Here is a 22,505-nt window from a genome sequence, read left to right as displayed (position 1 = left end):
ATGAGATCGGACCTGACAGACGATAGGAACATCCTGCAAATAGCAGCAGCCGAAATTGCCGAATCATCTGACACGAGTGGATTCTTCGAAATCAACAGCAATGGATCTAATGGACAAAACGGACACCGATCCGATGACCTGCTACAGCTTCCGGAGGAATACCTGACTGGTGGAAACGCACGGGCCACTTCCAGACCGAAACGAACGGCGAGGCGCCTTCAAACGGTGAGTTTTCGGGCAGAAGTTAAAGTGCTTTACAGAAAAATACTCAATAATTATGATTCATAATCCAGGGGACGAAATCTATCCAGAATTATTTGAAATCATAAGAAACAATACTGCCGTTATACGCATAACCAGCCCTGTCGTCCTGCTTAGTCGCGCTTAGTCGACGACTAAGAAGCTTTTCTCAGATTTGTTTTAGAATTTTTTACCCGAAGACATAAAACATAATGTATGAAATCAACAACAATCTAACGCCCCATAAGATATCAATCGAAATTTTCAACCTGTACCTACCAACGCCCTGGAGTAATTTAAACCTATTTGCATAGAATTTCATATATATCATGAGCACATCACCGCCCTGTAGAAAATCAATCGAAATTTACGAGCTGTATCAAACGCCCTAGAGTAATTTCACCACATCGAACGGAAATTCCAGGCATTATCAACGCCTTAGAATAATTTGACCTTATTCCAAATATATCAAAATCAAAAACTCCAAGCAGTATCAACGCCCTGGAGTAATTTGTCCCATATAGAGCCGTAACATCCTAACGCCCTGTATGACATCAATTAAAAATTTCAAGCTTTTTCAACGCCTTGGAGTAACTTGACCTCACCTTATGTAGACTAAGTGCATCTATCAACGCCCTAGAGTAATTTGGACTCATGCCATGTAAATCAGTTGCATATTAACGCCCTAAGGGACAAATGTCAAGATGTATAAATGCCCTTGACTAATTTTATCTTGTCTTACGTAGATGTGGTGCACCTCAATGCCCTGCATCGATTGAAAACTCCAATCTGTATTGACGCCCTGGAGTAATTTAAACTTGTCTCATATAGATCAGCTGCATTTTACGACCCTGTAGGACATTATTTAAAAAAATCAAGCTGCATAAACGCCCTGGATTAATTTGATCCCATGTAAATCAAGTGCATCTTGACGCCCTGTATGACATCAGTAGAAACTCCAAGCTCTATCCCTGGAGTAATTTTACCTTATCCCATATCGATCAAATACATCTCAATGCACTGTAGGACAACAATTGAAAATTTAAGCTTTATCAGTGCCCTGGGAAAAATTTGACCTCATTTTTCGTAGACCAAGTGCATCTTTAAGCCCTGTAGGACATCAATCGAATATTCCAAGATATAATAACGCCCTGGAGTGATTTGACCTTGTTCCATGTAAATAAGTTGCATTTTAACGCCCTGTGAGACAATTGTCAAAATGTATAAACGCCCTCCACTAATTTGACCTTGTCTTACGTAGATCAGGTGCACCTCAATGCCCTGTATCGATTGAACATTCCAATCTGTATTGATGCCCTGGAATAATTTGACCTTGTCTCGCGTAGATCTTAGATAAGGTGCATATTACGCGCTGTAGGACATCAATTGAAAATTCCATGCTGTATCATCGTCCTGAAGAAATTTGGACTCGTGTCATGTAAATCAATTTTATGTTAACGCCCTGTTCGATATCTATTTTCCTTGTATTTTGACCTTGTTTTCTAACGTAGATCAGGTGCAACTTAATGCTCTGTTTCCATTGAAAATTCCAAGCTGTATCAACGCCTTGGAGTATTTTGACCTAATTTTATGTAGATCAGGTGCATCTCAACACCCTGTAGGACATAAATTAAAAATTCCAAGCTTTAGCAACGCCTGGAGTAATTTGGCCTTCTTTCACGTAGTTCAGAAACATCTTAACGCTTTGTATGACATCAATCGATCAAGCTATATCAACGGTCTGAAGTGATTTGACTGAATTCCATATTGATCTTTGTGAGATCTGGAGCATATTTACGCCCTGTTGAAAATCAATTGAAATTTCTTAGCAGTATCAACGCCTTACAGTAATTTGACTGGAGTGACTGACTTCTTCTATGATGATCAGGTACATCTCAACGCCCTGTATGACATTAATTGAAAATTCCAAGCTCTATCAATATCCTGCAGTAATTTAACCTTAGTCCACATTAATGAATTGAATCGTAACGCCCCGTAAAAATCAATCATTTTTTTTTAATCTGTATCAACGCCCTGAAGTGATTGTACCTTGTTTCACGCAGATAAGCTGCAACTTAACGCCCTGTAGGAAACCAATTAAATTTTGTTTGCTTTATGACCTTAACTAATGTATATCAAGTGAAGAGTAGTGTTTGGTTCTTTCAGTTTTATATGTTGTTTATAATACCTATAGTTTGTCTTTACCATTTATCAAACGATTGTGACACTTTTCCTCGAATGTCCTTTCCACGAATGACAGTTTCCAGAATAACCCTTTTCCTCGAATGCCATTTTTCCGAATGGTTTGTCTCTTCGAGAAGTAATGCAGTTCATGAAGGTGCAAGAATAGTTCTCAGTGTGCGTACCAGATGACTGGTCCGTTCACTACCCTGAGTTGTGAAACGGGATCCCTTAATTTAATGGATATTACTATGGCTGTATACGCATGATCCCTAATATTCGTTATTGTTAAAGAAAATGTTGGTTAAATTATCTCTACAAATCCTTCGATAAAAGCACGTGGTCATTAAGAAGCCCAAGACCACTCTCGAAGTTTGATGAAATATGGTAACGTTTAAAAATGAAAGAATCTTCAACTTATATGTTCTTATGACAGTCAGTTAATACCCTTGTTTTTTTTCTGAACCAATAATTTTCATGTGATAGTGTTAAATTTCATAATCAAGTATGCACCACGAGCAGCATTTTTGTGTTTTTAAATTTGATGAAATAGGTTTGAAAACCATCTGTAATTGATACTTGATACACTAATATATCTATCGTAAAACTACCGTTTTGCTTCGAAATCCGGACTCCTAAGAGGCAGTGCAACTTCAAACTTGAATTTTATAAGCAAATTCTTGTATATCTTGAAGCTATAAAATATTTCCACACCGTACATAGTTCAATTTTTGTTGCTGTGCAAAGAAAAATACAATGTTTGAGGAAAATCTCACTACCGTGGTGAATCAAAATCCGCACGGTACCAATATCCGGACACTCTGGTAACTTCTATTGAATACAATGTGAATTTGAATAATTATGTGGTTTTAATGATTCACATCTGAGCTTTATAACATTGCTCATGAACATGGAACACTTTAAAACTGTGAAAACAAGTGTATAAGGACATTTTTTCGTGTGATAAGTGAGTGTCCGGATTTGTGAACCATGGATTTGAAATCCGAACGCTATATGTTTAACTTGTAGTTTGCTTGAGTGAACATCTATTTTGTAATAAAAATGCACCGAAAACTGAAATAAATGCAAGAAAAAGTGGATGGTCGTGTATGTATTATTCTGTAGTGGAAAAGTCGACTTTATGATGACGATTGTTGCAGATTATTTGCTCGCGACTACAACCAAAAGATATGAGTAACCGAAATACAGAATAATCTTGATTATTCATTTTTTAAAATATTATTATGTGCTTCCCTATATTTAACAACAAAAAATATGATAGAATAGCCACATTTAAATTGAATTTTCTTAATTTTATTTGAATTAAGCTGGCTTAAACACCGATGTCCGGAAATTGATTCAAGAATGTCCGGTTTTTTGATTCACATGTCCGAATTTGAAAACGAAACATGTGTAATAAAAAACATTATTTCCATATTATATTCGCTATTTTAACTAGAATATTTGCAATTATCATCAAGATAAAAGTCGAAACGATTCGTGACACGGTAGTGCGTTAATCAAATCTAATGCAATTATATTGATATTGGAATTAGATCATGCTGCACCGCTTAATCGTCCGGGTATTGATTCATCACGGTAAAATAAAAAAAGTTCCATTGTATGTCTTGCTTCGAAATCCGGACATCGCTTTCGAGCTGATTCAAATTCCGGACACATTTGCTTCGGATTCCGGACACTCTTATTTAATTAAAACTCAAAGATTTGTAAGTATTTTATTCGAATTGAATTTTTAGCACTTTATTTAAGGTTATATCACCAGCTTTCAGTATTGACTATTAAACAGTCATAACTGATGTGAAAAACAAAGACAAATCACACAACTCTCTTCTATCGCCGCATGAGATTCAGTGACGGGTGACATCTGGAACTTAACGAGACACATTCTTTTCAAATTATTTTTCCGAAACGGAAGGTAACAATTTAGTTTTTTTTACCGAATGTTCTCTAAATCACTTTTACCATCATCAATTGTCCATTTTGATCATTATGATTAAAATAGAGGCACATTTCAATTCACATTCTCGGATGTCCGGCTTTTGAAGCAGCTGGAAATCATGCTTCGTAATCCGGACACTTGAATTTAACCATTATTAACCTTCCAGTCGTCGCGCGGTTCGCCACCGTCAAAACCACCACGCTGCTGTTGTGAACGATAAGCGAGGTTTTTTCGATAGTGTTGTACAAAATACAACAGCGCGACGACTGAAGTGTTAAAGAAATGTTCATATAAATACCGGTAAATTTCACTAGCTGGCAACAAAACAAAAAACTCACTTTTTTCCTCCTGCTCGTCACGTTTAACAACACAGAAACGTATGTTGACTATGAAAACTTCGAGCTCATATCCGAGCACCAACCTTAAGAAATTGTTTATCAGGCGGAAAATGAACTGACGATTTCACGCGCAGTTTATTTTTATTTTTGTTTTATGATTTTAAAGCCTTCTGCAATACGTTGACATTCACAATAAACATTTTAAATCAAAGAATCGAACTGAGTGTTAACATTACAGTTACACCTTCTTAAACATGGCAAAAAATAAGAAAATGTTCAAGGTGTCCGGCTTTCGAAGCGTTCGGAAATTCGATGCAAAACGGTACAAAAGATAAAACCATTGTGAAATATATTGAAAACCAGAGAAATTGTTGACTTTTTCCATATTGTTATCAATTCAACAGCGATATTATTTGTAATTTAAGCCATATATTTGGCTGAAAATCGAACACTTCTTCTTTATGTAAAAAAATAGTTCAAATTTTCTAGATGTTCTGCTTTTGGAAAACTCAAGAAAATCTTAGTAAACTTAATTATTTGATTCATTTTTTCAAAAGAAAAAATATCATATATTTCTCTAAGTATGCTTCATATATTACTTTACGTACAAACATAATCAAACATTCGAAACATCGAATCTCAGGTATTGATTTATTTATGTTCAACTTTAAAACTTTTCTTCGCATTCTAGTCAAGTCTAAATTTTTTTCTGGTCTGACATGACCGCATAATATTTCGTTCAAAATGTTCCGAGTTATGGTTGAGTAATAATCGCTGAAACGCGGTTACCATCGACATATATAATTAGAATTACAGTTTGCGTCGTATTTTGCCTAAATTTTATAAAACTATAGGAGAAGCATTTAGGTTGACTCAAATTGTTGGACCATAGCTTGACAGTTGGCAAAATGCTCAGTTTTTGATGAATTCTATGTATTTCTTCTCGTATCTTCTTCTCATATATTCCCTGAAACACAAACAATCTTAAAAAAATTTAAATTTGAGAGAGACCCAAAAACGGTTCTATGTGGCTTTTAGATCGGCACTAGATGATTCCTTTTACACTGAGTGATAGGTTCTACAAGACTAATTTTATTTCATGGATTATGATTTCTTTTGAATGGTACATCGTAATAGGATGACTCTAGAAATAGTCACATAGCATATACAGTAGGTATTGTTAAGGTATATTCAATTGACACTAGGACAAAATAACATTCACTTTTTACATCAGAAAATTTTTCTACTAAATAATGTTTAAGTCCATGTATCTTGACTTCGTTCCATATTTCAATAGAAATGGAACTCAAACTAAATACGTGCAAATGCATTTTGGTTTTCATTCGTTAGGAATGTATGTTAAAGTATGTATTTGTGATATTTGCAATTATTATGTATTAAAATATTGCCAAGGGTTTTTGGATTTCCGTTTATGATCTATATAAACTGAAAGTCGAAAACTCATAGCAAACAACACCTCCATCACAGTTGATCCCTATATATTAAAATATTTGTGATATTTCTTATGAGCCGACATCATTAACGCCTGGGAATAGAAGCGCCCTCTGGGCTACAGCAACGCCCCCCTCAAAAAGGGACGACTAAGAACCTCAAATTTTACGACGACAGGGCTGCGCATAACTGTCCCATGTTCCAAAATATGTAATCGAGAAAAACGCGTTTAAAGATTTTAACACATTTAGGCCTCGCATTGACCAGGTGTGTGGTAAATTAAATTAAAATCATTACAATAGTATAAAGAATAGTGTGTTCATTAGAGTCAAGAGTTTGGATTATGGGAATAAAGTAAATTTAGCTACGAAATTCAAAGTGGGACTGTTATGCCTAGAAATACGAGATTTTTGGTCAATTTCTACGCATAACAGTCCCACTGAAAGTAGTGACCAATTATGTGCTAAGCATGACCGTTCTTACGTATATATTGTACCGAATGGAGAGGATGTATAACCTCAGGACTATGTTAAGGCATCTAATGAAGGCTCAAGTGACATGTGCCAAACGGAGCCACGTGTGGGGAAGTGAAGAAATACGATTTTATAGTATGGGATGGAAAGCAAAGTTTTCTGTATGTGTGATAATGAGAAAATGTATGAGTTAGTGATAGAAAGAGTGGATGTGTAAGTTAGAAAGTTTCTTCTTCTTCTTTCTGGCGTTACGTCCCCGCTGGGACAGAGCCTGCTTGTCAGCTTAGTGTTCTTATGAGCACTTCCACAGTTATTAACTGAGAGCTTACTATGCCAATGACCATTTTTGCATGTGTATATCGTGTGGCAGGTTCGAAGATACTGTATGCCCTGGGAAGTCGAGAAAATTTCCAACCCGTAACCGATGGGATTCGAACCCACGATCCTCAGCTTGATCTTACTGAATAGCTGCGCGTTTACCGCTACGGCTATGTGGGCCCCTTAAGATGTAATAAATTTCTATATCGACTCTTCCAGCTAGAGGCTTGACAGAAACTCATCTGCGAATTCAAGGTTATTCTGCGGAATTAATATTTAACTCAAAATTCACGATACAAATCACACGATTTGACATTTCTTTGGACTTAGTTTGCAAAATCATGATATTTGATACATCGCAAATTAAGTTTAAGAACCGCCAACATCCCAAGTAACAATTCCACAGCAACTTGGCTTTCGTGAGGATTTATTAATGTTTTATGACAGTTAAGTGATTGATACTTAGAGGCGAAATTTAACGTTGCCAAAAAATGATATTTTGTAATTCAGCTCTTGGCTGTTTTTCAAAACCTTTTAGAGCCAAAACATAAAGTCAAAATTTTGTGGCTACAAAACCTGCTTTATTGCAGCATACAATACCTTATTTCAACTGCTTGCCGTGGCTGAACGACTCTTATTTGTTACGGCTATGATAAAAGACTCATATAATACAGCTTGTTGTCATAAAAGCTGCTTTTAAGCTGCATTACTTCCACTTGGTTTCTGATGACTTACCTTATTTATACCTTCCAAATCAGTATTGGGACTCATAAGATGCGAAAACACAATTTGCATTGCAAATTTAATACTAACCACACCAATATAAAGTCACTAACATTGCGTTATTACCAGGGAACACTTATTTCTAATGGTAAAACAATAGAATTATTAGTAGTAGAACGCTAATGGCGTAGTTGTCACAAAACTGATTTCAATTTTTATTACCTTAAATTATGGTTTTTCATTGTTTGTTCTATACCATGATGTTGTTTTGGTTCTTGAAATTAATCTGACACTTTGAGGCCCGGTACTCACGCTGTCAGTTCGAGGCAAACTAGATGTTGGTAACACGAACAGCAGCGACATTAGCATTCTTAGGTTAATGCTTCTATTGGTAAAATGCAAAACTGATATGCGTTTTCATTTTTTTGCGTGTTTTCTTCAAAACAGCACTCCCGAACTGTCAAACTATGTTTAATGCTGCTTAGTTACCATAAAAAGCGATAAAAAGCTGAATCATCTTCAATCAGCATTTATTAAGGCATTTTTACATCCACATATGCCGAATCATAACAGTGTGCCCTTATTTATGTATTTATGATAACAAAACAGCATTTGTCGAAGGAAATCTATCAATTATGGTTCTGCCATATTAATTTCACTCCGGTTTCCACAATTTCACTTTTTCAAATCATGTTATCTCCATGAATTCGCTCATAAGACGCTATGGTGTGATGATTTAACTGACTGAATATAATTTAAAGCACATTTACTGCCCAACCAAACCAAGAAATGATGAATTTTCACCTGGCAGTTTATTTAAGCAAATGCTAAATAATTAGAAATATGTCACTTTCAGAGGGGGCACAGGCAAATTCACTTCTTTCTCATCACATTTCACAGTAAATCTCACTCGACACTAAAGATTCGAGCACTTCAAATACTGAGAAATAAATTATCACAGACGTGTTTCCAATCTTATTTTGTTTTGTTTACGTTAGAATAAATTCGGCAAGATCGATGTTCTGATAAAATCATTTTCAAGATGAAGCGACATTCATCCAGAAAAGGTGGCCTCAACATAGCTATCATAAATGCTATTATGCTTTATTCGTGTGACATAGTTATGCTCTTCATAGCCTCTTTCAGAGTGGGCCAACTAGTCTCGTTCTAATCTACAAGAGGTTTTGGGGGATGCGATGAAGGCAACAGTGTCTTGATGGTGGTTTTATCGGCGTTTATTTATAGCACCCTGGAAGTAATTCGTAAAACTAAAATTGTTACTTTGGATATTTGCCACTTGCACCGAAGAACCAGTTATCCGTAATAACCCAGTATGTGGTCAGGTCATCTCAACCTCTTTAACTATTCTTCTTTTGACTTGATTTGCAAATTCATCATGTTTGATATGTCGCAAGTCTCAAAACCGCCAATATAATAACCACTTTCTCTGGGGAACAGGGTATCCAAAACAACCTGGCATGTTATCAAGTCATCTAAGAACCTTTGAGTTACACTTCTTTGGCCTTGATTTGGGAATTTATGAAGTTCAATGTTGCCAGTTAGGTTTCAGAACCGACAGTTTAGTGGCCATTTCCCCCAGGGAACCGGGAATTCGGAACAATCCGACATGTGGTCAAGTCATTCAAATACATTTGAACCACCTTAAGACTTGACTTGATCCACCTTTGACATTGATATGTCACAAGCCAGGTTTCAGATTCGACAATATAATGGCCACTTCCACCAGTGAACCGGTATTCGGAACAACCCAGCATGTGGCCAAGTCATCCAATGTCGGTCAAACTATTTTTATTTAGACTTCGTTTGCTAAATAATGAAGTTGGTTTGTCGCAAGCCAGCCACTCGAAATTAAAGTTGTTACTGATTCTTCAAGTGGGATTATTTCAGTACTTCCCGTGATGAATCCAAAATAACGATAAATTTCTAATCGATGACCGCGGTTCAAAAAACTAGAAGAATTTTGTGATTGACCCTGAAAATACAACTGAAATTCATTGAAAAACGGATGGGAAATAATATTTTGATATTGAAAATTTCAATCAAATTTGACGTCAGGCTCGCATGAATTTATCCCGATAATTCAAACACATAAAACGGGTTGTGTTCCACATGGGATGTAAAGCCAACATAAGAAAATGTTCAAAACGATTTTCCCAAACACCAGCTAATTCAAAACTGCCTACTGAATATTTTGCTCGAGTTCAGCGCAGCGAATTGTATAGTGTGACAGTTATGCGTAGAAATACTGTAGTGGGACAGTTATGCGTGGAAATTCAACAATGGGACAAAATGACTTGGCTTGCTTTTCATTGAGTTTCCGAACAAAGTCAATTTTTGGTGGGTGTTTTCTAAAACTATACGTAAAAATAAACTGCTTGATGACAAAAAGTCAAAATGCACAAAAAGTTACATGGGACAATTATGCTCCATGACAACCGTGGAGATGTAGAGGTGATCTCGGTCTCTAGTAACAATGGATGTCACTAATATTCCTTCTCTTTCTCGATGACCATAAAGACGTTGCTGGCGCCATTATTGACTTCATAATGTTTGGAGTTCTCGAAAGTGTATAATGAAAATGGAAAGCTACTCCCAAGCTACATCTGTTGGTTCCTTGTGCAACTTATATTATTCTGGTTAATCACGGAGTAGCAGCAACAAATTTTACGGTCACACATGCTTATGCTAGCTTTAGTAAAACAAATACGTTTTGATGATAAAATAAAAATCTTCAAATTCTTCTGAACCATAATAATGATCATGATTACTGATCTAGATGTAGCCATTTTCGAGTTATGTCAAGTTACAAGCCAAAAAATGTTAATTAAACAAAAGGCAATTTTCATCAGTTAATCACGATTCTTCATCAAGTACCGTAAAACGGGGTAACTTTGATAGTTTTTTCGAAGAAAACTTGAATATTTATGCTAACTATTTGAAAGAATTATAATTTATATTTTTTAAACAAGTACTGGCATCCTAGCTATCGATTGCAGTCGAAAGATTGCCAAAAGATTTATTTTGAATGGATGATATAATTTTTCATATAATCGAAAGTTGGTTTTCTGTTTTGGGGTAACTTTGATAATGGAGTATGAGTCGAACAAAATTGAATGAATAACGAACATTTGTAGGGCATTGCATACCTCAAGGCGTTTAACGTTATATGGAAATTTTTGACTTAGATTACAAAAATGCTCCCAGTTTGTGAAAATGCTCTTCGCTAAGAGATTTGAGACCGTATTCAAGTTCTATGATAACTAGGCTGTCAAAAATAAGTAGCCGACTATTCAAACTACACCAGATAGTGATCGTAGAACAGATTGTTTGTAAGCGTTTCGAAAATGCTAAAATTGTGTCATTTTTTCATATTCGTATAAAAAGCCTCAAATGTTCTTGATTCAAATGAAAACCACTCTTGCATGAAGTGTCATACTAATTTTATTTAGTTTTGCATTCGTTTTGCTTAACTGATTAACAGAAATTATGATATTTCGTTTAGTATGTGGTGGGTTACGCACTATCAAAGTTACCCGCATTATCAAAGATACCCCGTTTTACGGTACAATAAGACAGTAAAGGGAAATATGACCTATACTCAGTGCCGTATCGTGCGGTTGGCCATGTTGGCACCCGCCAAGGGCGCCAATTCTCCAAGTGCTTGCAGGTCCTCCTCGAGCATCGTCCACGTTTCATGCCCGTAGAGGACTACCGGCCTTATGAGCGTTTTGTACATGGTACATTAGGTGCGGGCGTGAATCTTTTTTGACCGCAGCTTCTTCTGGAGGCCATAGTAGGCCCGACTTCCACTGGTGATGCGTCTCCGTATTTCACGGCTAATATTATTGTCAGCCGTCAGCAAGGATCCAAGGTAGACGAACTCGTCGACCACCTCGAACGTATCCCCGTCTATCGTAACACTGCTACCTAGGCGAGCCCTGTCGCGCTCGGCCCCTCCAGCTAGCATGTACTTTGGCCTGGTCGCATTCACCACCAGTCCAATTTTTGCTGCCTCACGTTTTCGGCCGACGATGTCCATATCATCCGCGGAGAAAAAAAAATGACTGAATCTCGTAAAAATCGTACCCCGGCTGTTAAGCCCGGCTCTCTGCATAACACCTTCTAGCGCAATATTGAACAACAGGCGCGAAAGTCCTTGTCGTAGTCCCCGGCGGGATCCAAACGAACTGGAGTGTTCGCCTGAAACCTTCACACAATTTTGCACACCTTCCATCGTCGCTCGTATCAGTCTCGTGAGCTTCCCGAGAAAGCTGTTCTCGTCCATGATTTTCCATTGCTCTACGCGGTCGATACTGTCGTATGCCGCCTTGAAATCGATGAAAAGGTGATGTGTTGGTACCTGGTATTCACGACATTTTTGGAGGATTTGCCGTACAGTAAAGATCTGGTCCGTGCTTGATAACTTCCCACGAACTCGCTTACTATAGGTGATAGACGACGGAAGATGATCTGGGAGAATACTTTGTAGGCCGCATTCAGAATGATGATCGCTCGAAAGTTCTCACAACCTAACTTGTCGCCTTTCTTGTAGATGGGGCATATAACCCCTTCCTTCCACTCCTCCGGTAGCTGTTCAGTTTCCCAGATTGTGCCTATCAGCCGGTGCAGACAAATGACCAGCCTCTCCGGGCCCATCTTTATGAATTCAGCTCCGATACCATCCTTACCAGCAGCTTTATTGTTCTTGAGCTGGTGAATGCCATCCTTAACCTCCCTCAAAGTGGGGGATGGTTGGTTTCCATCCTCCGCAGTACTGACGAAAGCATTTCCTCCATTGCTTGTGCTCTCAGCGCCATTCAGGTGCTCGTCGAAGTGCTGCTTCCACCTTTCGATCACCTCACGCTCGTCCGTCAAAATGCTCCCATCCTTATCCCTGCACATCTCGGCGCGCGGCACGAATTCGTTGTGGGATGCGTTGAGATTCTGATAGAACTTACGCGTTTCTTGAGACCGGCACAGCTGTTCCATCTCCTCGCACTCCGTCTCCTACAGGCGGCGTTTTTTCTCCCGAAAGAGGCGGGTCTGCTGTTGCCGTTTTCGTCTATAGCGTTCCACGTTCTGCCGGGTCCCTTGCTGCAGCATGACCGCCCGCGCTGCATTCTTCTCCTTCAAAACCTCCTGGCACTCCTCGTCGAACCAATCGTTCCGTCGACTCCGTCCCACGTACCCGACGTTGCTCTCAGCTGCATCGTTGATGGTTGCTTTCACTGTTCTCCAGCAGTCCTCAAGCGGGGCTTCGTCCTGCTCACCCTCTTCCGGTAATGCAGCCTCGAGGTGCTGCGCGTATGCCGCTGCGACATCCGGTTGCTTAAGCCGCTCTATGTCATACCAGGGCGGCCGTCGGTACCGTACGTTGTTAACGACGGATAGTTTTGGGCGCAGTTTGACCATCACCAGATAGTGGACAGAGTCGATGTTAGCGCCACGATAGGTCCTGACGTCGATAATGTCGGAGAAGTGCCGTCCATCAATCAGAACGTGGGCGATTTGTGATTCTGTCTGCTGTGGTGATCTCCAGGTGTATCGGTATGGGAGGCTGTGCTGAAAGTAGGTGCTGCGAATGGCCATATTCTTGGAGGCGGCGAAATCAATTAGTCGTAAGCCGTTTTCGTTCGTCAGCCAGTGGGCGTTGAACTTTCCAATCGTCGGTATGAATTCCTCCTCCTGGCCCACCTGAGCGTTTAGATCTCCTATGATGATTTTGACGTCGTGGCTTGTGCAGCTGTCGTACTCGCGTTCGAGCTGCGCGTAAAAAGCGTTCTTGTCATCATCAATGCTTCCGGAGTGAGCGCTGTGCACGTTTATTATGCTGAAGTTGAAGAAGCGGCCTTTGATCCTCAACTTGCACATTCTCTCATTGATTGGCCACTTCCCGTTCACGCGCCTCTGCATATCACCCATCACTATGAAAGCTGTGCCGAGCTCATGTGTGTTGCCGCAGCTCTGGTAGATGGTATGGTTACCTCTAAACGTTCGCACCATTGATCCTTTTCAACACACTTCCTGCAACGCTACGATGCCGAATCCGCGGTCCTTCAGCACGTCGGCGAGTATGCGTGTGCTCCCGATGAAGATGATAGATTTACAGTTCCACGTACCGAGCTTCCAATCGCTAGTCCCTTTACGTCGCTGTGGTCTTCGCCGATTGTCCCGGTTCGTATTCTCTCGTTGATTATTCGTTGCTTGATTTTTTTACGGCTGGCCTGACACCAACCCCCTAGATTTCCGGAGGACCATTCCCCCTAAATGTTCGGAGGACCATAGTGCGCAGTTTAGCTTAGAGTCCCTCTCTGGCACTCGGACGATGATCAGCCGCCCCTGACATGGGGAACAGACGCTGTTGTGAGCCGCTCCTAACATGGAGTACAGACGCTCAAGGTTTGCAGAAGCAAAAGCAAAAGCAAACCCCCCCCCCCCCTTCCCTGTCAGCATACGACCAAACTTCCCACCGGGGGTTGGTTACCCGATCTTCCCTAAGGTTACTCGTACCCCGGACAGTACCGCGAGGAGGTAGGGATAGGAGTTGCTGGGCAAGAGGCTAAGGACCGCACAGAGGGATCTATTTTATTCCTTCAGGTACGCGACGTACCAATTAAGCCCCATGCCCAGCCATTTACCAACCTTGTAACCAAGTTTGTGGAATGGTCCTTGGAAAAAAAAATCGAGACGAAAGATGAACGAATTTTTTTTAGGAAGTTTGTATAAATCATAAAAAAATTTAAAAAAAGACAAAATATCCCAAAAATTGTTGAATTATTTGAAGAAATGTCTGGATGGATAATTAGAAAATCCTTTTGAAAACTCGTATCTCCTTGATTCATTCTAATTTCATGGTTCCTATTTAGTATCTTTTTGGTCTTTTTTTTTCAAGCATGAAGTCCTTAAAGTTCCTATTTTTAAGACAAGCTACCAGCGCTTATAATGTACAGTCAATGTACAGACATTTTGAATTAAATGCAAAACACCCTCCAAATAGTGAAGTTTACTATTCAGTTTCATTTGTTTCAAGAAGCATATCATGTATCGTGTATCTTGTAGAAAATCTTTCGCATTATATTCCTTATTTTCATGAGATAATTTCAACAACAAAAAAACATACTCCTTCATTTTTTTTTGAAATAACTGTATAAATTTCTTTGGAAAAAAAAAGAAATTACTATATTGAACCTTCAAGTATTGATTTAGGAATTCCACTGATGACACCTCCAGGTGTACAGGATTTACAACCCAAACTCAGCAAAAACTGAATTGTGATATCACGTCATTTAATTTTCTTCCTAAATAATTTATATAATATTTGATTAATTTTATTTCAGAAAGACCCTTACAATTTTGCCAAAGAAAGCAAGGAAATTATTTTTTTTAAGTTGTTACCCTTCACATGTGTTCCGGTGGATGTGTGGTGAACAGGGTTGGGAAAAATCTTGAAATTCATTCTACGGTAACCAAGCAAAACAAATCACAGTCAGCGTAGCCAGTGACTCGCGAACAGCGCTCCTGTAGGCAAAAAGCCTTCAAAATAGCAAAACACTTGTTGCTGAGAGCAACCCAAAATGACTGTACAAAAATGTTCTATTTCCCGCTGCATTTCCAGCATTTAGGGCCTTCAATGACACTAATGATTTAGAAAATTCATACACCCAACATAGGCTCCGTTTCTGAACTACTGTACTGGAAATAGCCACGTGACTTTCTCGAAATTCAAGCCTACTACTATTACCATTCCCAGCACTGGTGGTGAAACTGGCAGCACTGAGGTTGTTGTATGTAGATATATTAAATTTGTTTGCATTAGTTGTGATTTAAAATAGAGTAAGAAAGGCTGGCGAGTTTGTTCCTCAAGGTAATATGAAGTAGAACTAGAATGTAAGTTATTTTAAATGTATTCCCAGTAAAATAATTATATGTAATATTTTCAATAAATATTAGCTTTGAAGCTGTTTACTATATACATTGCTGTTGAGAGGTTTTCATTCAAATCAGTGGTCGGCTCCCAAAAACAGGTTTTTGATGCTGATAATATGCAAATTGGAAATCGCGTAGATAAAGTACGTTCTACAGGATAAAATAGCTATAGTATATTGATTTGGAAAACTGTCACCATAGATAAACATATGGTTTAAAATTTCTTTCTTTCTTGGCATTACGTCCCCACAGGGATAGAGCCTTCTTCTTAGCTTCTGAGCACTTCCACAGTTTTTAACTGAGAGCTTTCTTTGCCGAATTTGCCATTTCCGCATTCATATATCGTGTGGCAAGTACAATGATACTCTATGCCAAGGAAAGTCAAAGACATCTCCATTACGAGAAGATCCTGGACCGACCGAGAATCGAACCCGTACACCTTCGACATGGCTTTGCTTGACAGCCGAGGACTTTACCACTAGACTAAGAAAGGCCTCAATTTCGATCTCAGCCTTAATTCCACATCGGCTAACTCAAATCTCACTTTGTTCAATCTGTTGCCTACTTATTTTTATAACCATGGAATATCTTCATTCCAGAACTATGTGACCTAATTGCAACGTAGGAACTTCTTCAATTAGACTGCTCAAAAATAGCCGCTAAGCACTGAGGCTTCGCTTGCACTAACCTCCACCGCCCATTGTTTCTGTGTCTTTCCCAGCAGGAGTGCACCCTAGATCCGGATATGACCGACTCGAGTTCACAGAGTGACGACACTAGTTGCGGAAGTAGCCGCAATGGAAGCCGCACAGGAAGCAGCCATGGGGGTCGTCACGTTTCTTCCCATTCCGGCCATCATCTGCAAACCAGCACGGCAGCCGCACGACGCCGAAAAGGCGTCCTCAATGCCAAGGAACGAAATCTGCGACGGCTCGAGTCCAACGAGCGGGAACGGATGAGAATGCACAGCCTCAATGACGCATTTCAGGTGAGTCTGTGTGGTGCAACGAGGATGTTTTTTTTTTGGCGTGGGTTCTATTCCGACACAATTGTAGGTCAGCGGATATGATAGAAACATGGCCGTAGTCAGGAATTACATAGATTGTTTGATTTATTGATTTGACAACCAGAGTTACTTCAAAGAAAATGTTCAGAACTTTCAGAAGTAGGTATTAAAAAGTGTATGGATGATCTTTTTTTGTGGTAATCGCAAGGCTGACGTTTACGCTATCTTTTTTATTTGGGACGAACTCTGTATAGTGGTTAGAACATTTTACTGTGTATTAAAAAATAAATTATAATATCACGTCATTTTAGCTGCACATCAATTCCGTCGCAAATATGGTGTACAATTACACCATTTAAACATATAAAACCAGCCAGCTATTGCTAAAAATCAAGGTCTAGCAAGTTTGACAAGTTTATCAAAAAGATGGTAAAATCCTGAGAGAGACTCGCGAAGAGGAAAAATACACTGCGGAACACGTTTTTGTCTCCAGCACCAAAATACCGCTATTCACTTAATTAAGGGTTGCTGAATCCATTGCCGTTTTCAGAAGCACGTCTAGTTTTTGAGGTATTGACTGTTGAAAATGCAAAAATTGACTATTTCAGCCAACTTGCATGCAAGTTTGCCAGCTTGTAAGGTAATATATTGGCTTAATTTGCCACAGAATTCAAACTTTATGTGTATAACAATACTTATCATCAAAGTTTGTATTACTTTCGATAAGGAAAAGTTATTTTTTGATGGTTTAGAGAATTGTTGTATTTTGCCATATAGAAGAAACGAAGAATTTTGTATGGAGACTGCAAGCATGTTGAAAAAATCGGTTTAATCGAAATTTAATCGCGCAATTTCAATCAAATTATGTCTGAAATGAAAGTTCAAGTTCTATTTTGCATGTATGGTGGATTAGATTACAAAAAAGTATGATAAATTGTACTTTAAATTTTTGTTTTATACAACTTTATACAGGTCGCCATGTAGCTAAAAATTGTGACGTGCTGGAACATTTCTGAGAATGGCACCAGATTCAGCAACCCCAAATCTACTAGAGACACATAATTTGATCCTTGAGACACGCAAAAATGTCATTTTTGTTACGCTGTGATATCAACGTCATTTGCAGCCCACATTCCGCTGTCACGAAACGTCAAATGCAGCCCATCGTTTTTGAAGCTGAAAAAGTGAAAAGTATTGTATTCAAAATAAACTGTAATTCAAATCCTCAGTCAGCGGAGCAGTTTTTCCAAAGATGCTGATAAATGTAACCACAAGGCTTGTTATTTCTAATGTCTGCTACGTTTGCTGGCATGAAATTTCACTCAAAAGGCTGTTTATGCTTCGGTGTGATGAAAACACAATAATTTTTTGCTGGGATGTTCATATGAGAGTTTGAACAGCTTGCGCATGATTTATGAAAACATAGAGTGGAATAAGAAAAAAAAACTAAGCAATCACAGAAAAAGAAGACCGTCTCCGCGAGTCTCGTCTCAGGTGAAATCTAACCGGGTCTCTGCGTCTCTGGTCTAGTTAGTAAAAGCTGCGTTCGATACCTCTCGGCCATCACACCACACTCGAAGAAATGAGTTAAACAAGCTTCGTATTGCTACTAGAAATGAGTTTCTTGGCATTTTCATCGATCGAATCCGATTACGTTTTGAGTGGGATTTTGAGTTGTATAATTGGTGTAATCAAAATCAATTACGTCCGATTCTTGATACTTTGCCGAAAACTACTTCGGCCATCTTTAATTATTGTTTTGTTATTTTTATCTGCACAGCAGAAAGGGAGATCGCAGTAGGCAGCGCGCGCGAAAAATTTATCTGTCACGTTTTTATCGTCTCCGCAAATGACTAGATTCGGCTAGTGAAACCAGTGCACAATGGTCCAGATAGCAAGTTTAGGCGGACATGAACTTTTCGACGTCATTTTGTGGTTTTAGAGTATAGGTTGCTTCCCAGAAGTGTCTCGAAATTAGTTGTACTACAATTCGTACGAAAGTGATTTTTTCTCTGCACTAATCGCAAAGTGTCCTATACGCCAACTTTTTTATGTTAATAGATAGCAAGTTGGTATGTTCAGCAAAGTTGTAGCATATTTCAATACAAAAAACTTTGTAGAACAAACTTTAAACGAGTTTAAATGAAAAATATATTATGGAACATTTTTTAATTATAACAACGGTGGGAATGTTACTTAAATGAATTAACTTAACAAAATATGAACAGTTCGTCACTGTAAGTGTCGACATAGGCTCTTGTACATTAACATTAAAAAGCCCATACCTTTCCTTTTACCTAATTTTTGTCATTTCAAAAAATAACCTTTGAATGGTTCGACGCTAAGAGAGTTGACTTTTCGTATGTTCACGTTGTCTTTAGAGTACTGATAGGTGATTTTTTGAACTGAGGTTGCATGCATGATCAGGATTCATAAGAATTGAATTATATATGTTTTATAATTATTCACTTAATCCTTTGTTTACTTTTCATTGTGTTTTACTTTATAATAAAATATGAGTCGTAAAATTAAGACATTTGATCATTTATTATTATAAAACAACAAATAGCAAATGTTTTATAGCTTGTGAATATTTGTTTGGACTTTTTTGATTTGGTGTTGTTCCAAAAAAAATCATGTCTGATTGTAGAGCATATATTGGTTAATTAAAATCCTGAAGACCCAAAATGGCTCAGATTAATATTTATGCTGGTAATAAATTCAAAACGTGAGTGTCAAAAGTATCCCCCGGAATCAAAAGTCCCCGTCTGGCGGTACGTGATAATTGGACTGTTTTCAAATTTTTAATCATTCTGTGTGTTTTAGTAGTTTTATATCAAATGAATCTTGATGCTAAAACATTCAAGAATATTCAAAATTTGAAAGTTTTCGCGAAACACATATTGCCAAATAGGGAACCACTATAGCCATAACTGGTAGACATTCCCTATTTTGAATGAATTTTCGCAGAAAGATCCATGCGATAAATTATTTGTCTTTTAGAAAAAAATATTCTAGAATTCCAAGACTGATTTTTGGAGGAGTCTTTCGGTAACCATTTTTTTTTTCACTAAGATTATCGCAGAAATTCATGGAAGATTTCATGGTAGCATTCTTATAGAAATTCCTGTGAGGATACCTAGAGGTATTATAAGTTAGGGGTTTGCCAAGGCTAGTAGAAAACATGCAGACTTACCCGAATCTCATCCCAGGGGCTGCCTAGCCTACAGTTTCTGATTTACGGCGGCCCAAAGCCGTCGGATGCTGGACGCCTGGTTCACCCTGGTCCGTTATAGGGGCTTCTCTCCGGCGGGCTTGGAGGTTAACCGCCACACACTTCACACACGCGAATCGCGGGATCCCAATCTTAGGTGGTTTGGGATATGTTTCGGTTCTCGATTCGTTCACGCAGTCACTTTGAGATTTAACGACCTTGGTGGATACCGTCACTGGCCGGGTTCACGTGGTCACCGACGTAGATTTCTTCACGTGGCACTTCACCGACCGGGTTTTCACGGGTTCGCGAGTAACGATTCTTAATTACGTTGGCCTTCACAACACCTGCCAACTTTCAGTGTCTAGCCGATTGATTAAGGCTAGCAAAAGGTCATTAATTTTTTTAAAGGGTTTTCACTTTCACTTGCGGGGATACTTTATATCGTGGATCGTACCGAGCACAACTTGCTTCTACGAGCACCAAGCACCAAGAGAGGGAGCCTTGGTTGGGCAATCCGAGTCGGAAATACGACTCGTCTAAATTTTTGTGCTCGTTTTTTTTTTCCATTCTTGCCGCGAGTGGGGTTTAGTACAACGGGGGGAGTTGGCGGTTTTCCGACGGCGTGTCGATGGGCAAGTTTTGTAAAATAAATTAGCTCCTATTTTCATTTTAATCATTTATGTGTTTTAATGTTTTTTTTTATATATTTTAGTTAATTTTTTATGGGACATTCTCAAATGTAACAGTATTGCTGTGGATTCTCTGCAAAATATTCATCGCCCTGAAAAAATCGGATAAAAAGTACTTGGAAAAAAACGTATGGAGGAGTATTTCATGGACATCGTTGAGAGATTCCTGAATAAGTCAACCATCCATCCTACCTAAACAAATTTATTTTGAAAAAAAAGTTGTTCTGCTTGCAAGATATGTAGCATAAATCGGGTAAATTTCATAATAATAATTGTAGAATTCCTCATAATCCTGTGGCACATTCTTGACAAAATCTTTGATGAACTTTAGCAAAAACTTGAATTGCTGTAGGGACTCCAACATATTCATAATGACTCAATTTTTAATTACCGTAATCCGGGGTATCATTGATCAGCGGGGTAACATTGATCGGAATGACTCATCCCATCAAAAGATCGTGTTATCATTTATTGATGAAACATTTCCAAATCATGAATGGTGCTTCTCTTTCTTATATTAATGAGCTAATAAAAGTTACTATTTTTGCGAAAATTGCGTTTACCTTATGCGTAAATTTATCAACTTTTCGAAATAATGATTTTAATTGTTAAGGATGGCACTACCGAAGATTTATGTCTCACATAAGTTCTGCAAACGGTATAAGTAAGAAAAATGTGATTCTTACTAAAAACCCCATCGCCGAAAACGATTCCGCTGTCAACACTTTTATAAGTATGCTCAATCAGGCAACATTACCGAATAACTATTAAGAATGTAAAATTCCCTTAGGAAATTGCCTACCTTTAGGCGTATTCCTTGGTTCGAGGTGTTTTTCATTTTAAAATAACTTAAAAAGTAAATGACTTGTAAGCGTTTGGCCTTCATATTCGGCTTCAGGGGCCATGATTTAGGTAAGTAACGACATTTTCAGTATTACCGAATCTTTTTTACATAGGTGATCAATGTTACCCCATATCAGTTAACACAAATAACCACTTAAAACATTTTTTTAACATGCTTAAATCTTTTAATAAACAAAATACAGTATATAGTCTCAAGGTATGGGTGGCAGTACTTGTTTTAAAAATATAAAATTTGCAGTATTTACATTTTCCAACGAAATATTAAAGAAACATTCAAAAATATGATCAATGTTACCCCGGATTACGGTACTTGAACTATGGAGGCAATCTTTGAAAAAAATCAGAAATCTTATTAATCTTTGTAATGACCTATTTTTCCCTCTGGATACGCCCATAAATGTAAATACCTACGAGGTATTTCTTCCGGACTGCTGGCCGAACAAACTTTCAAATCTTTTTTTTTTTAAAGACTGTAAAAGTTCTCTAGCGCAAGTAGGATCTGCGACAACTATTGAAATTTGTAAGCTTGATTGAAATCAAACTTGATGAACTACTCGTTTCTTTAGTACCATTCAAGTAGATAAGTGTGTATAAAACGGCCAAACACGTAGCATAAAATGAGAATCTTCTAACCACTTTCCACGATGACAGTCTATTTAATTTTCTCGGTTCTTGACGACAGTAATTGATACCAACAGCACCAGTAATTAAACCCATGCTCTTTTCTGCTTCCATCTCTTCGCCAACAGTCATTAAGAGAAGTCATCCCGCACGTCAAGAAAGAACGTCGTCTGTCCAAGATAGAAACGCTAACCCTGGCCAAGAACTACATTACCGCCCTGACCGATGTCATCATCGTCATGCGAGGCGAAGGGGAAACCTCTGCCAACGGTGCTGCGGGTACATCAACGATGGTCTCGGTGACAACCAACGCTCTGCAGAACAATTGCATCCTCAAGACGGACTCCGATCTTCGACACTCGCTGCAGCACCATCACGCCGATCAAATTTCGTCCAATATATCGATACTTGACGGACTGAACAACGGCATCAGCCAGCATCAACTTCTCACCCAACACAACCACAGGGCTAGTGAT

The 22,505-nt window shown here is 38.5% G+C and overlaps 1 protein-coding gene across 1 annotated transcript; it reads left to right on the top strand.

The window, feature by feature from the left end:
* On the top strand, positions 1-22,505 carry LOC5576637 (protein dimmed; the record flags this gene model as incomplete). Its single annotated transcript, XM_021839608.1, has 3 exons — positions 1-225; positions 16,354-16,620; positions 22,158-22,505. Coding segments are annotated over exons 1-3 (840 nt in total), but the record flags the coding sequence as incomplete, so codon positions are not given.

This window comes from Aedes aegypti, chromosome 2 (assembly GCF_002204515.2).
Source record: "Aedes aegypti strain LVP_AGWG chromosome 2, AaegL5.0 Primary Assembly, whole genome shotgun sequence".
NCBI classification, from domain to species: domain Eukaryota; kingdom Metazoa; phylum Arthropoda; class Insecta; order Diptera; family Culicidae; genus Aedes; species Aedes aegypti.
Note: the sequence above shows the minus strand (reverse complement) of the source record. Positions and strands in the feature narration are given on the sequence as shown.